This window comes from Lithobates pipiens, unplaced genomic scaffold (genome assembly GCF_037356315.1).
Source record: "Lithobates pipiens isolate NorthernLeopardFrog02 unplaced genomic scaffold, aLitPip1_a1.2 Scaffold_18, whole genome shotgun sequence".
Classification (NCBI taxonomy): domain Eukaryota; kingdom Metazoa; phylum Chordata; class Amphibia; order Anura; family Ranidae; genus Lithobates; species Lithobates pipiens.
The window spans coordinates 572,100,849-572,116,519 of NW_027507758.1; the positions used below are offsets into that span (position 1 = coordinate 572,100,849).

Sequence of the window (15,671 nt, forward strand, 5' to 3'; positions counted from 1 at the left end):
AGGAACAAGGTCCTGATTCCTCAAACTAGTAGGAGGAAAGTGCAACACTAATCTTAAGCCGGCCATATATGGATCAAAATTCGGCAACCAGCCTGTTGGGTTTTTATCGACAGATCTGTACTGCCGCCTCATCTCTGTATTCTGATAGAGGGGGAAGTCTCCCTGCTGTCAGAATATAAAGCAGCCTTTCTCAACCTTTTCAACACAGAGGAACCCTTGAAATGGTTCTCTGGTCTTGAGGAACCCCTGCTAAATATTAGAAGTCTACAACTCCTGATACATTAGTGTGATGGTCAGTGGGAAGAATGGTCCTTACACTTGTGGTCATTGGGAAGAATTACCTCCTTACAGATAGCTAAAAAGATCAATGGTGTCTATGGGAACTTATCTGAGAGGCAGAAATTGTCCAATGCTGAAGGAACCCCTAGCAACCTCTGGAGGAACCCTGGTTGAGAATCACTGATATAAAGACTCAGCGGGAGTGATTCCCCCATCTACATCAGGTTTGTAAATGGGGGGGAATCGGGTTATTTTTTGGTTGAACCAAAAAAAATTATTACTAATGTATGGGCTGACTTATAATATACAGTATTATTTTACCAAAACAGTTGACACTTGAAATAGAATTCCAGCAGAGGTAATGAGTCAGTCAACTGTAAATTGTGAATCCAGACATGCTTGGGACAAACACAGATCTATACTCAGACATAAAAGTAAAAAAAAAAATTGGGCAGACTCCATGGACCACTTTTTTTCTGCCGTTACTCATCGATATTTCTATATTTATTTGTTGCACAATAGTCAAAAGGCATCTCAACAAATGGAGTGTAGTACTGTAGACATTGTAGGTGGCAGTGTTGGTGTTACAGCTATATCCTTCCGCAACAAGCCATTTCTAAACTGCAGCCAACTGTCAGAACACAATGACATGGGCATCATAACATAATAATGGAATCAAGCGTATGTTTCTTTTTATATTTTAAATACATTGAAAAGTTCAACTCTAATTTTATACAACAGTTTACAAAGTCAATCATACTTAAATAACACTTTGCAATATATTCCAAACTTGCAATATATTCCAACGATTTTGAGATTTAGCTGGGATTTATGGTTTTCCTGTCTTTAATTACAGGTTAAAATATCCAACGATCAGTGAATTAACTTGAAGTATAAACTTGGCATGGCTGCTACCTGTAAGTTCTTGTTTCTAGTTTAAAATGTTTATTTTTTTTTTTCCATGGCAATCAATGAATTAAAATAATAACTGGCATGACAGCTAAATCTGGTTTCAATTTGAGAAAAAAAATGTTTTCCCCCCAAAACATCATTCCAGAGTCTAGTTGTAAGACGCAAACTTTTTTTTTTTAAGGCATTACAGAAAAGTCTACAATCATCTCGGAAGTGTAGAACATAAAAATACAAACCAGATCCACATTTTTTTTTCTTATTTGCCAAAGAACACAAAATATGAATGTTGACAAGGAGAAATTCCACACCAACAAGTGATGATGATTTTTAAAACGCACTCAGCAGCGGAAACAAAAATCAGCGTCCCCCCTCCTGATTAAATATAGTTTATTCTTCTTGTACAAAAAAAAAAATGTTTTTTTTTTTTTTATTTTGCAAATTTTCACTAGCAAAGGTACTAAAAAAAAAGTCTTCCAGCCACTTCCAGTGTTTCACATCGAAGATTGTATCCCTTGCTGGTGTGACTTTGATGACGTTGGGTCGCCTTGCCAGAATCTGTAAAACCTTCCAAGCCATAAACGTTAAATACTGTCCAGTTTAAAAACGGTTCTTTGCTAGTAAGAGAGACATTAAATTATTTTTATTTTTACTCTAATAGTTCAAATTCTATTGCAACTTTCTAAGTCTCTTGAGAGCTTGCAATTTGTTTTTCTATTTTCAGAGTGGTAGTTGTTGGATAAAATTATTTGCTAGGAAAAAAATACTAGTCATTGTTTGCGAAGCCCACTGTTCAAGTGACATTAGGAAGTGTCAGAGGTGCCTGGACGGCCTCACGCTAACACCAGGTTATTCCAGGAGTCGTGTTTGGAGCTGACTTGTGGAGATGTGTTGATTGAATGGTGGGTCTGCGGGGAGAGTTTAAGACCTGACATTGAATGAATAGATGGTCCATGGCTTGTAAGAGCAGATAGTGGAGATGCCTGGAAGGTAAGAATATATAAAAAGATCAATTAAAATGAAAACATATCATTTGGAACTTAGAAAACTCATTAATATACATTATATTGTCAAAAGTATTGGGATACCTGCCCCAAAGTATCATGACATGCACATGAATTTTAATGGCATCTCAGTCTTAGTTCGTAGGGTTCCATATTGAGTTGGCACACCCATTGCTATATCAGCTTCAACTCTTCTGGGAAGGCTGTCCACAAGGTTTATGAGTGTGTCTATGGGAATGTTTGACCATTCTTCCAGAAGAGCATTTGTGAGGTCAGTCACTGATTTTGAATGAGAAGGTTTGGCTCACATTCTCTGCTTGAATTCATCCCAAAGGTGTTCTATCGGGTTGAGGTCAGGACTCAGACCAGTCAAGTTCCTCCACTCCAAACTCGTTCATTCATGTCTTTATGGACCTTGCTTTGTGACCTCTGGAAGAATGTGGACAGCCTTCCAAGAAGAGCTGAAGCTGTTATAGCGGCAAAGGGTGGGCCAACTCAATATTAATATAATGTATGTGGGGACACCAAGCAACTAAATAATTCCACCCATTAGCTGTCTTTTCTTACTCTGTGCTTCATAGTGTTACAGATGCTGGGAGAAAGCTCTCAATTCCTGGATGAATGAACTCCTGTGTGCATGCATGCCAATACATCATCCTGGCCAAGCCAATCAAGACAGCTGAAGACTAAAGATCCCAAAATAAGACTGAGAAAAAAAATGGAAGCAACAGAGGAGCTTATTGGCCCCAAGGAGCTTATATAATCATGTGCAATTATGCACAGCATATTGCATAATGTGACACTCTTACATTGTAGAGTGCCCTCTATGATCTCCTTAGTATTTCCGTCGTCGGTGCTTCCATTTTCCTTAGTCTTTTTATGGAGTCTTGACTCTTTAGCCATCTTAATTGGCTGGGCTGGGATGACATAAAGCCTAGTTCACACTATAATTTTTTTTTTTCAACCCAGTAAAAAAAAAAAAAACCCAAAGAGTTCTGGAGGAGATTCTGCACTAAGGCCAGCCATACACGGAGAATTTTTTTTCCTGCAACCACGGACATCAACACAGACAGTGTTGATGCGAAAATCCCTCCTGTGAGTGGGAGCTGTCCCCGCTGGGAGAAGAGACAGTGATTATCACTAGCAGCTACTAGCGCTAATCGCAAGAGAACCTGGGAGGTTGGTTGTACCCAAGTTGACTGATCAATCAACTTGGTACATTTAGCCTACCCATTATCGGTTTGAATCTCAGGTGCTTCCTGCTGAACCAGCTGAGATTTTAACCGTGTATGGCTGGCCTAACAAATCAGTGTTAGTACAGTGAACTCCCTGCTGGGGTATTGTGTTCTGACAAAGGGATACACCCCCCCCGCCAGAACACACCGGTCAGCGCACTCAGTCATTGGCCAAGTCTTTCTGAATTGTATCACTGGGACAATGAAAAGAGTAGCCAGACAGTTCAGGCAATCATGCTGGAAAAAATACAATTAAAGGTCCAGTTCACATCTAGTCCATAAGCAGTGTTCTCAAGCCCTGATGAAGAGGTTGTTTGACCCCCCCCCCCCCCCCCCAATGCAATGGAAACGCTTGAATAACATTATATCTGGGCCTTTTAGTAGAGGTGTGGCGCTTTACTTCACATTTTTGCCCTTTCTCAAGCTGATACTTGAGAAAGGAACCTTTGTGACATTTTAAATGTCAATGCTGTTAGGTCTATTTTTTTTATTTGAAATGTTTCCATCTATGACCTCTGTAAAAAATAAAGGGTTTACTTTTGTAGTGCTGTTAGAATTAGTTCAGACTGAGTGACATCTCAGTGGTATTGAGTACCACTATTGGAGGGACATATGCTATCAGTTTTGTATGAAGTGGTATTGCACCTGAGATATGGAAGTAGAGTGTCCATATGGAGGAGAGAGTCCGGGCTCAATCTTAATGGGACGCAGGTCCTCTCCTGTCGTGGAGTTGGTGGAGCTGGTGGAAGGAGTGAGGTTATCGCTGCCGTTTGGTCCTAGGATAAAGAAGGTCCACAAAAACACTTAGTAAGCAAGCTGCAGGGATCTGAATACAAGTTATATTCGTTAGGAAGATAACATTGCCTACAACATCTAACCGTGCTTTCAGTTACCCAACATCAGCAACAAACTTCCATACCTAATGAGACCCTGTCACCAGACCATTCATTTTAACAAAAATATTTCCATAGAATTAAATGTATTTTGAATGTATTTTATGTAATTTACCTGTGAAGCCTCCCATGTGTAGACATTCAAAATCAGTATGACTGCTGCCATCTTAAATGTGATGTCTACAGCTCAAGCAGACTGAGCTCTCACTCAAGTGGCACTCTTCTAGCCTTTCACTCCTCCCGACAGCTACATAAAAGGTTATGAAGGGAGGTGAGAGGAAAGGCAGAGGAGCTGGGCCATCACAGACGGCAAGTAGACAGCCCAACAAGAGGATAGGGATATGACATGCAAAGAAGGAGGAATCTGTTCAAGAGAAGAGACTTTTCCTGGAGTAGCCACATTTTCTAGCACAGTGGTCATCAACCCTGTCCTCAGGGCCCACTAACAGGCCAGGTTTGCAAGATAACTGAAATACATCACAGGGGATATCATTTGCTGCTCAGTGATTGCAGTATTATAGTCTGCAACTCCCCAAGGTAATACATAAAACCTGGCCTGTTAATGGACTCTGAGGACAGGGTTGATGATCACTGTTCTAGCAAGTTGGTGACAGCGTCTCTTTAAAGACAATCATTAAAACTAGGCACAGCCAAAGAATGCCATCTCATGCTGAGGGCTGCCATAGTGATCCTCAGCAAAAAAAGTAATTCTAATGGCATATTTCATATTGTGTGTTACAGAAGTTGATCTATGATTGGTGCTTTTTTTATTTTTTTGCATTTTATTTACCTGAGGGAGTTTTAGCTTTGCCGAGGTTCTTTGGTTTACGTTTCCTTGTCTGTATGCCTTCCTTTTTCATTGCTAGCGGTCTGGGTACACCATGAAGTTTCATATAGAGTCCACAGGCATTGCATACAGGCTCCCCCTCTGCATTGCGGCGCCATAGTGTTGTGGTGGTAGTATGACAGTTGGCACAGGAGAGACCAACACGGCGGGAGGCGGACTGGAAAAAGAGAAACGTTACATTATTAGAGCTTGTAAAAATAAATTCAGGTCAGATTTTTCAAAAACAAAGTGTAGGCTAGTAAGGTAGTCAAATTTATATTATAATATTATATATATATATATATATATATATATATATACACACACACACACACACACACACACACACACACATACACACACACACACTACCGTGCAAAAGAATTGAGCAGGTGTGATATATAAATAATATATATATTTTGTTTATTATTAATTCACAAAGTGCAAAGTGACTGCATCACCGCTCCATGTCTGAATGGACACAGGGAGCTGTGGCTTGGCTCAGGTGCCCCCATAGCAAGCTGCTTGCTGTGGGGGCACTCGACAGGAGGGAGGGCCAGGAGTGCTGCCCACAAGGGACCCGAGAAGAGGAGGATTCAGGCTGCTCTGTGCAAAACCACTGCACAGAGGAGGTAAGTATAACATATTAGTTATTTTTATAGAAAAGGAAAAAAGACTTAAGTATCACTTTAAAACTGGGCGAGGAACAGCCAAACTCTGCTACTCCTGACAAACAGTATATACAGTATCTCACAAAAGTGAGTACACCCCTCACATTTTTGTAAAGATTTTATTATATCTTTTCATTAATGTCTAAACCACTGGCAACAAAAGTGTAGTTGAGCATCATGGGAAATGTAGTTCCAACACATCTGGGGTGCCAAGGTTCGCCATCGAGAATATTGAGATATATATGAGAATATTGGCAAGACTCTGAAACTGAGCTGCAGCATGGTGGCCAGGACCATACAGCAGTTTAACAGGACAGGTTCCACTCGGAACAGGCCTCGCCATGGTCGACCAAAGAAGTTGAGTGCACATGCTCAGTGTCATATCCAGAGGTTGTCGTTGAGAAATAAATGTATGAGTGCTGCCAGCATTGCTGCAGAGGTTGAAGGGGTGGGGCGTCAGCCTGTCAGTGCTCAGACCATATGCCACACACTGCATCAAATTGGTGTGTATGGCTTTTGTCCCAGAAAGAAGCCTCTTCTAAAGGTGATGCACAAGAAAGCCTGCAAACAGTTTGCTGAAGACAAGCAGATTAAGGGCATGGATTACTGGAACTGAATGTCCTGTGGTCTGATGAGTCCAAGATAAACTTATTTGGTTCAGATGGTGTCAAACGTGTGTGGCGGCAACCAGATGAGGAGTACAAAGACAAGTGTGTCTTGCTTACAGTCAAGCATGGTGGTGGGGCGGTCGAGGTCTGGGGTAAAGGTGATGGACTGGCCAAGCATCCCTCCAGACCTAAACCCTATTGAGCATCGGTGGGGCATCCTCAAATGGAAGGTTGAGGAGCACAAGGTCTCTAACATCCACCAGCTCCGTGATCTTGTCATGGAGGAGTGGAAGAAGACTTCAGTGGTAACCTGTGAAGTTCTGGTGAACTCCATGCCCAATAGGGTTAAGGCAGTGCTGGAAAATAATGGGGGCCACACAAAATAGTGACACTTTGGGCCCAATTTGGACATTTTCACTTAGGAGTGTACTCACTTTTGTTGCCAGTTTAGATATTATAATAATATTAATGGCTGTGTGTTGAGTTATTTTGAGGGGACATCAAATTTACACCATTACACTATTACACCAGCATACAAGCTGCACACTCACTACTTTACATTGTAGCAAAGTGTCATTTCTTCAGTGTTGTCACATGGAACAATATACATATTAAATAAATCTACAATTCTTTACAATCCAAAAAATAAATAAATGAGGTTCCTATAGCTGTGGTTACTAGAACAGAGGCTGATAATTGCCTGCAGACCCCTTCAATTTAAAATGTGATTATAAAGCTTTTAGAATTTTAGGATCAGGCCAATTAAAGCCCCAACCCTCTTCAAATCTCTGATTTCTCTGTAAATGTATTCCATTAATTATTTGGATTTTTCTGGGTTGGTTGAGAACTTCTCTTTTTAATGTTAGAAATGTTATTTATTTAGATTGTATTTTATTATCACATTTTAAGGCTTTTTCCAGCCAAAGGTTTAATTTTATTTTTTACAGAAGCCCTTTGATTTAAAACGTGGCCCTTTAGAGGTAAACCTTTAACATTTATGTTGCGCCACCAATAAAACATCTTGAGGATTGTGATTTCAATACAATATGAGAACATGCCGTCACTAAATAACTATAGTAGGCAGGATTTAGACCTTTGTTGGCATGCTATGACATGTTAAGGGCCATCTTTTATCGCATGTTGCCTCACCAGGCTACAACCCTATGTATATGTTCATTGCCAGTCACTCTGAATTCTACCCCAATGCATTAGTGTAGAATAAAGCAGAGCACCTTCCCTTCATGCCCAAATTCTTGTTTATAGTACTACAGTAACAATAACAACATTCATAATACTGGCCACTAGGTGGCAATGCACCCCCAAGATTGAAATATTAAAGTCTAACCAAACTAAACTATAACTTAAAGTGGGATGCCCCCTAAAAAAAAAAAAAAATAATGTAAAAGTCAGCAGCTACAAATACTGCAGCTGCTGACTTTTAATTATCGGACAGTTACCTGTCCCAGGGTCCATCGATGCGGGGGAACGAAGCCCCCCCCCTCGTTCCCCGCTCCGCTCGCGACGCCGGCATTCTTACTGTGGGCACCCACTGCGCACGCGTGATCGGTGCCGGGCGCCGTGATACGCCACACATGTGACAGGTCCCAGATGACTGTGCGGCACGAGGGGAAGTGATGTCACCAGCCCGGGCATTGAAGAAGGCAGACTACGAGGGACCCCCTAGCAACAGGCATTTAGAGGTGAGTAAAAAAAAAAAATTTTTCCAATTTTTTATTAATTTTTTTTATGAATTTTAAGCAATTTTTTTTTTTTTGGTGGCAACACCATTTAAGGCAAAAAAAATTTTTTCAGCTTTGAATTGAGCTGTGAGAGGAACCCCTGTCAGGTATTTGGTGCCAGGAGGCAAAAAAGGTCCTATGCGCCACACATCACAGCAAGACTCTGTGGATGTGTGAAATGACCACCTCAGCCTGGGTTCCAGCCAAGCCATGCCCCCAACGCATTTCACTCCGCCCCAGAGCTTATCCCCATGATTAAGCTCTGGAGAAGGGATGAAAGGCATCGGGAGGCACAGACCCTTTTTTGCCTTTTGTATCATTATAGCGGTGGTGTTCTCTGTCCTTGCCAGCACTCCCAGTGTACTACAAGAGAATACCCCGCCAGAGCCTTATTAGGCCACCCCCTATTTTTTTGTCTGGTCACAGGTTTTTAGTGACCAGACATGGATGAGTAAGTTTAGGGTGGAGGAACTTGACTAGCCTGCACAGAGTCCTGACCTCAACCCACTAGAACACCTTTGGGATGAATTAAAGTGGAGACTGTGAGCCAGGCCTTCTCACCCAACATCAGTGCCTGACCTCACAAATGCGCTTCTGGAAGAATGGTCAAAAATTCCCATAGACACACTCCTAAACCTTGTGGACAGCCTTCCCACAAGTGTTTAAGCTGTTATAGCTGCAAAGGGTGGGCCAACTCAATATTGAACACTACAGACTAAGACTGGAATGCCATTAAAGTTCATGTGCGTGTCATGATACTTTGGGGCAGGTGTCCCAATACTTTTGTTAATTTAGTATATGTGCACTGGCAAAGAAGGAGCACTTTAACACCTACACGTCACACATATGCATCTATGGGTGGCAGAGATTCATGTGAAGAGTGCACTCGCTGCATGTTCTCAGCACAGAGTCTGAGCTGCCAAAGACAGCTCCTGGTCTCTAGTATTGATTAGGAGATGGCAGGGTTGGCTCCCGATCATTCGATCACTGTGACAGCCAATGACAGTGGTCACATGATCAGGCAGACCCCCCCAGGCATAATAGCCTAGTTAAGGCTCCATTCACACTTGTGCGACTTGTCATGCAGCTTTGGACATCAGGTCATTCACCTATGTTTTCCAATGATAACCTATCATATATAAGAGACTTAAAGTTGCAGCGACTTCAAAGTAGTTCATACACTACTTTGGTCCGACTTTCATGCAAATTGAGGGCCATAGACTTCAATGTAAACCCTCAGAAGCTGCATGAAAGTCGTACCTGATTGTTATACAATGCAACAGTTGTCCATTATCAGTGGTCCAAGCCAAAGTTGTATCCAAGCTGCACCCATCCATAGTCACACTCAAAAGTCAGCGCAACTTTGGAGTCGAACAAGTGTGAACGGAGCCTAAGATCTGGGCAGGAAGAGGTTAAATTGATCCACGCTCTCTCTAATTGCTCTGATCACCAGTGTCACTGAAAATAAAAGTGAAGACATCCAAAATTCTGAGTTGTCACCAGCATGGGATTTCAGAAGATGTTGTCCAATGGGGACACAGCTGTCTAAGCGATATCCTCACTTCCTGTTGAATATACAGAATAGGAAGTGAAGGAAAATCTTCTTAAGACACATACAGCAAAAAAAAAAACAAAAAAACAAAAAAACAGGGGTTTTAAGATTTTCATCTTTTGTATCCACATCAAACTATTACATTTAAAATGCCCCCCCCCCCATGTTATTATAAAAAAGCAATACTCGCTAAGGAAGTGTTATCACCCCAGCACAGTCACGTATAGCCTCCATCATAGACCTGGCATACACTTTATGGCGCCCCGTATCTACTGACATACAGTACATGGATCTCAGAATGTCCCCATAGACCCATGTTCACTTCCTCCTGGACTTGTTTTCCACGTTGTCCAAGGAATCTATATTGTTTTCATGAATTTAGGTCGAACGTGTTTTTAGCAGAGAAGGAAGTGAAAAATATTTGTCATAACCATCAAGAGAGTTTTTTGCATTTCTTATCAAATATGGAGTTATGTTTAAAGAGCCAGTCGCAGATTGACATTGATTTTTATCAAAGGCTCTGGACTGCTAATGTGAGCAGCAGACTTGATATGGCTGTAGGGTTTACACGTAGGTAGATATGGTATCTGCATTGTGCTCCCTTTCACCCCATTACAACACTTTGCCATGCTACTAGGGAGGAGATTCTGTATGAGAGCCAACTGAGAGCGTCAGTCTTCTACAGATATGTAGTCAGCAACTCACATCATTCCAGTTGGCATGGCGGCATTCTGTGACAGCAGCTGGAATGACGGCATTCTGTGACAGCAGCCGGAATGACGGCATTCTGTGACAGCAGCCGGAATGACGGCATTCTGTGACAGCAGCCGGAATGACGGCATTCTGTGACAGCAGCCGGAATGACGGCATTCTGTGACAGCAGCCGGAATGACAGCATTCTGTGACAGCAGCCGGAATGACTGCATTCTGTGACAGCAGCCGGAATGACTGCATTCTGTGACAGCAGCCGGAATGACTGCATTCTGTGACAGCAGCCGGAATGACTGCATTCTGTGACAGCAGCCGGAATGACTGCATTCTGTGACAGCAGCCGGAATGACTGCATTCTGTGACAGCAGCCGGAATGACTGCATTCTGTGACAGCAGCCGGAATGACTGCATTCTGTGACAGCAGCCGGAATGACTGCATTCTGTGACAGCAGCCGGAATGACTGCATTCTGTGACAGCAGCCGGAATGACTGCATTCTGTGACAGCAGCCGGAATGACTGCATTGCATTCTCTATGGGCAGGTGACTGCATTCTATTACAGTAGCTTACCTGACAGCATTCTGTGACAGCAGCTGGAATGACTGCACTCTGTGTCAGCAGCTGTAATGACGGCACTCTGTGTCAGCAGCTGTAATGATGGCATTCTGTGACAGCAGCTGTAATGATGGCATTCTGTGACAGCAGCTGTAATGATGGCATTCTGTGACAGCAGCTGTAATGATGGCATTCTGTGACAGCAGCTGTAATGATGGCATTCTGTGACAGCAGCTGTAATGATGGCATTTTGTAACAGCAGCTGGAATTATGGCATTTTGTAACAGCAGCTGGAATTATGGCATTTTGTAACAGCAGCTGGAATTATGGCATTTTGTAACAGCAGCTGGAATTATGGCATTCCAGCTGCTTTCACAGAATGCAGCCATTCCAGCTGCTTTCACAGAATGCAGCCATTCCAGCTGCTTTCACAGAATGCAGCCATTCCAGCTGCTTTCACAGAATGCAGCCATTCCAGCTGCTTTCACAGAATGCAGCCATTCCAGCTGCTGTTACAAAATGCAGCCATTCCAGCTGCTGTTACAAAATGCAGTAATTTCAGCTGCTGTTACAGAATGCCATACTTTCAGCTGTCTCGTACAGAATGCCCTTATTCCAGCTGCTGTTACAGAATGCAACCATTCCAGCTGCTGTTATAGAATGCAGCCATTCCAGCTGCTGTTACAGAATGCAGCCATTCCAGCTGCTGTTACAGAATGCAGCCATTCCAGCTGCTGTTACAGAATGCAGCCATTCCAGCTGCTGTTACAGAATGCAGCCATTCCAGCTGTTGTTACAGAATGCAGCCATTCCAGCTGTTACAGAATGCAGCCATTCCAGCTGCTGTTACAGAATGCCCTCATTACAGCTGCTGTTACAGAATGTAGTAATTTCAACTGGTGTTACAGAATGTAGTAATTTCAGCTGCTGTTACAGAATGACGTAATTCCAGATGCTGTTACAGAATTACGTCATTCTGTAACAGCAGCTGAAATTACTACATTCTGTAACACCAGTTGAAATTACTACATTCTGTAACAGCAGCTGTAATGAGGGCATTCTGTAACAGCAGCTGGAATAAGGGCATTCTGTACGAGACAGCTGAAATATGGCATTCTGTAACAGCAGCTGAAATTACTGCATTTTGTAACAGCAGCTGAAATTACTGCCTTCTGTGAAAGCAGCTGGAATGGCTGCATTCTGTGAAAGCAGCTGGAATGGCTGCATTCTGTGAAAGCAGCTGGAATGGCTGCATTCTGTGAAAGCAGCTGGAATGGCTGCATTCTGTGAAAGCAGCTGGAATGGCTGCATTCTGTGAAAGCAGCTGGAATGGCTGCATTCTGTGAAAGCAGCTGGAATGGCTGCATTCTGTGAAAGCAGCTGGAATGGCTGCATTCTGTGAAAGCAGCTGGAATGGCTGCATTCTGTGAAAGCAGCTGGAATGGCTGCATTCTGTGAAAGCAGCTGGAATGGCTGCATTCTGTGAAAGCAGCTGGAATGGCTGCATTCTGTGACGGCAGCTGGAATGGCTGCTTTCTGTGACGGCAGCTGGAATGGCTGCATTCTGTGACGGCAGCTGGAATGGCTGCATTCTGTGACGGCAGCTGGAATGGCTGCATTCTGTGAAAGCAGCTGGAATGGCTGCATTATGTGAAAGCAGCTGGAATGGCTGCATTCTGTGAAAGCAGCTGGAATGGCTGCATTCTGTGAAAGCAGCTGGAATGGCTGCATTCTGTGAAAGCAGCTGGAATGGCTGCATTCTGTGAAAGCAGCTGGAATGGCTGCATTCTGTGACGGCAGCTGAAATGGCTGCATTCTGTAAGGGCAGCTGAAATGTCTGCATTCTGTAAGGGCAGCTGAAATGGCTGCATTCTGTAAGGGCAGCTGAAATGGCTGCATTCTGTAAGGGCAGCTGAAATGTCTGCATTCAGTAACAGCAGCTGGAATGACTGCATTCAGTAAGGACGGGTGACTGCATTCTATTACAGAAGCTGACATGACTGTGTAGCACCCTCCTGTTTAGGCAGGGCTGCTATTAAATTTAGTTGCCAGGCTATAGTTGCCTTGCCCAATTGTTAGGAGATCAATTTATTTACCCCCAATTCTGTAATTGCTGCACTTCTCTCACTAGGTGGCATTATAGCTGGTGACAATGGGCAGGGATTTTCTTTGGTCCCTTGGCCTGCTGGGAGCGCCTGTTTATTTGGGTGGAGTCAGGTGATCGGGGTTCTGTGCCACCTGGATGGCTGTCTGGGTGGACGTGTGTTATGCTGCCCCGGGCTACTAGGCCGGAAGCCTGAGGCCTATCCTGGCTACTAGGCTGTCTGAGGGCCTATCCAGAAGCAGGAGAAGCAGTGCAGGGTTGGGTCTGCGGGCTTGTAGTCCAACCAGAAGTAGCTGTTCCACCGGCCAGGGAACCAGCTGTGGTCGGAAATAAAGGGGAAACTGTCACCACTAGGGGACCATCTACATTGTTACCAGGGACCACTGTGAGTAAGCTGAGGACAGTACTAGAGCAGACTTCACACCAGCCAGGGATGGTGAAAAAAGTGGGAAAACTTCAGCAAGTGCCAATTCAGGGACCCAGCGGGACAGCAGAGGTGACACTTGTGGAGCATCAGTGAGTGCAAAGCCAGGAAACTAGCGTGTCAGCAGGGGTGGCACTTGAACAGTATCTGTGAGTGCCAAGCCAGGGACCCAGCAAGGAATCGGGGGTGACGCTTGAGGAAGTTACTGAGTTCTAAAAGTGGAAGAGCTCAAGGGATTCAGTTGCTAGTGGATCCAAATTCTAGTGAAAGACTGGGAGTTCATTGAGTAAAGATCCATAGTGAGTGACTATGGAGTAAAGAGAACTGTCTGTGTTGTCAATAGTTGAGTACAACTACCCTTCATAACTACTAAAAGATTGTTGCCATAGGAGACAGCGGTCCTACCTATACAGAAACGGTGTCTGGCTGGAGACCTTCATCTGTATAGCTGTCTGCCTATAAGTCTTGGAGTCTGTCAATTATCATTGCACCTACCTAATGGTGTCCTGGCCCTAACCCTCTCTCCCACAGTTCTGACCAAGAGACAATAAATCTCTTTGCATTCAAAAAGTGTCTGGCACCCACCATTTCATCCTGAATTACAGAATTACACCATGCATTTTAACTAGGGTTGTTCCGATACAACTTTTTTAAGACAAGTGCAGATACTTTTTTCAAGTACTCGCCGATACTGATTACAGATACTTTTTTTAATATCAAGTGGCAGTTTTCAAAGCACAATACAGATTAGGTGGCACTGTTAAGATTAGGTGGCACTGATGGGCACCGATATGCAGCACTGATGAGCACTGACTGGTGGCTGGCACTGACAGATAGATGGCACTGACAGATAGATGGCACTGATGGTTGTCACTGACAGCTGGCTGGCACTGATAGATGGCACTGACAGGTGGCACTTATAGACACTAATGGACAGGCACTGAAATGAGTAAAGGCTGCCTGTGATGCCCATCTTGGTACTCCTTGCACTTGGCCACATAAAAGCAGCAGTGGCCATCTTGTTACACCAGCCCAAACTATATGGGCTGGGTGTAACAAGTACTCACGCAAATGCTTAGTATCGGTCCCGATGCCGATACTAGTATCGGGACAACTCTAATTGTAACCCACTCTACACAGAAGGATGTCTGCTGTCCCTAACTCTGGAGGTCACCATTAGGTATTAGGGGACCCGGGACTTTGCTACAACTGTATTCTCTGACAGAAGATGTAAAGACTGCATTCTGTGACAACAGCTGATAGGACTGCAGTATGTAACAGCAGATTACAGGACTGCATCCTATGACAGCAGCTGGAATGACTGCATAATGTAAAAGCAGCTGACATGAACGTATTGTCAGCTTTTTTACTTGACTTGTAACTTTTAAATTCGAGAGTCTCTGGTTTTATTAAATATACAGTATGTAGAACTTTAGATAACTATGAAGACTCAAAAATCTCTGGAAACTCGGAACATCTACTGATAAATATGGAGGCCCCCCATTGCCATTGAGTTGCTGAACTGGGACAAGTGTGCAGATCAGGATTTCTGACTTTCTGCATTCTTGATCCAGGTCAGTAAGATAATGACTAGCTGCTGCTACGCTATCTTGCAGTTTTTATAGCAAAACTTGTGCATGCCAAAACATTTTGGGTACAGTAGGGGAGGATTACAATTTCAACATTTGCCATGTATGTCCCATTGGGGAGATTGCCCCTCACTTCCTGTAGACACAACAGGAACTGGGAGGAAATCTCTCCAAAGTAAATCTCTTATGCCGCGCACACACGACTGGACTTTCCGGCAGACTAGGACCGATGGTCTTCCTGACAGACTTTTGGTGGAGTTCCGATGGACTTTTCGAACTAACGGACCAGGTCACACACAAACGGAATTCGAAAGTCAGCCGTTTTGAACGTGATGACGTAAGACGGGACTAAAAAAGGAAGTTCAATAGCTAGTAGTCAATAGCTTCCCTTGCGTCGTATCTGGTCCATAGGAATTGAGTCCGTTGGACAAATTTGAAACATTCTATTTCTAAGTCCGTCTGATTTTTTTAACGAAAAATGATCGGATTAACCCACACGTGATCCGATTGTTCCGACGGACTGATTCTGTCGGACCTAGTCTGCCGGAAAGTCTGGTTGTGTGTATGCGACAT

General features: G+C 43.5%; 1 protein-coding gene across 1 annotated transcript in view; it reads right to left on the reverse strand.

The window, feature by feature from the left end:
• Positions 1-761: 761 nt before the first annotated feature.
• GATA4 (GATA binding protein 4) overlaps positions 762-15,671 on the reverse strand; it is an 83,462-nt gene continuing 68,552 nt past the window's right edge. Inside the window, exons 3-5 of the mRNA XM_077489035.1 lie at positions 5,111-5,324; positions 4,073-4,203; positions 762-2,171 (exon numbers count right to left, since the gene is read on the reverse strand). Coding sequence (XP_077345161.1) covers positions 2,022-2,171; positions 4,073-4,203; positions 5,111-5,324 — 495 coding nt within the window. The 3' untranslated portion in view covers positions 762-2,021. The remainder of the gene's footprint in view (positions 2,172-4,072; positions 4,204-5,110; positions 5,325-15,671) is intronic.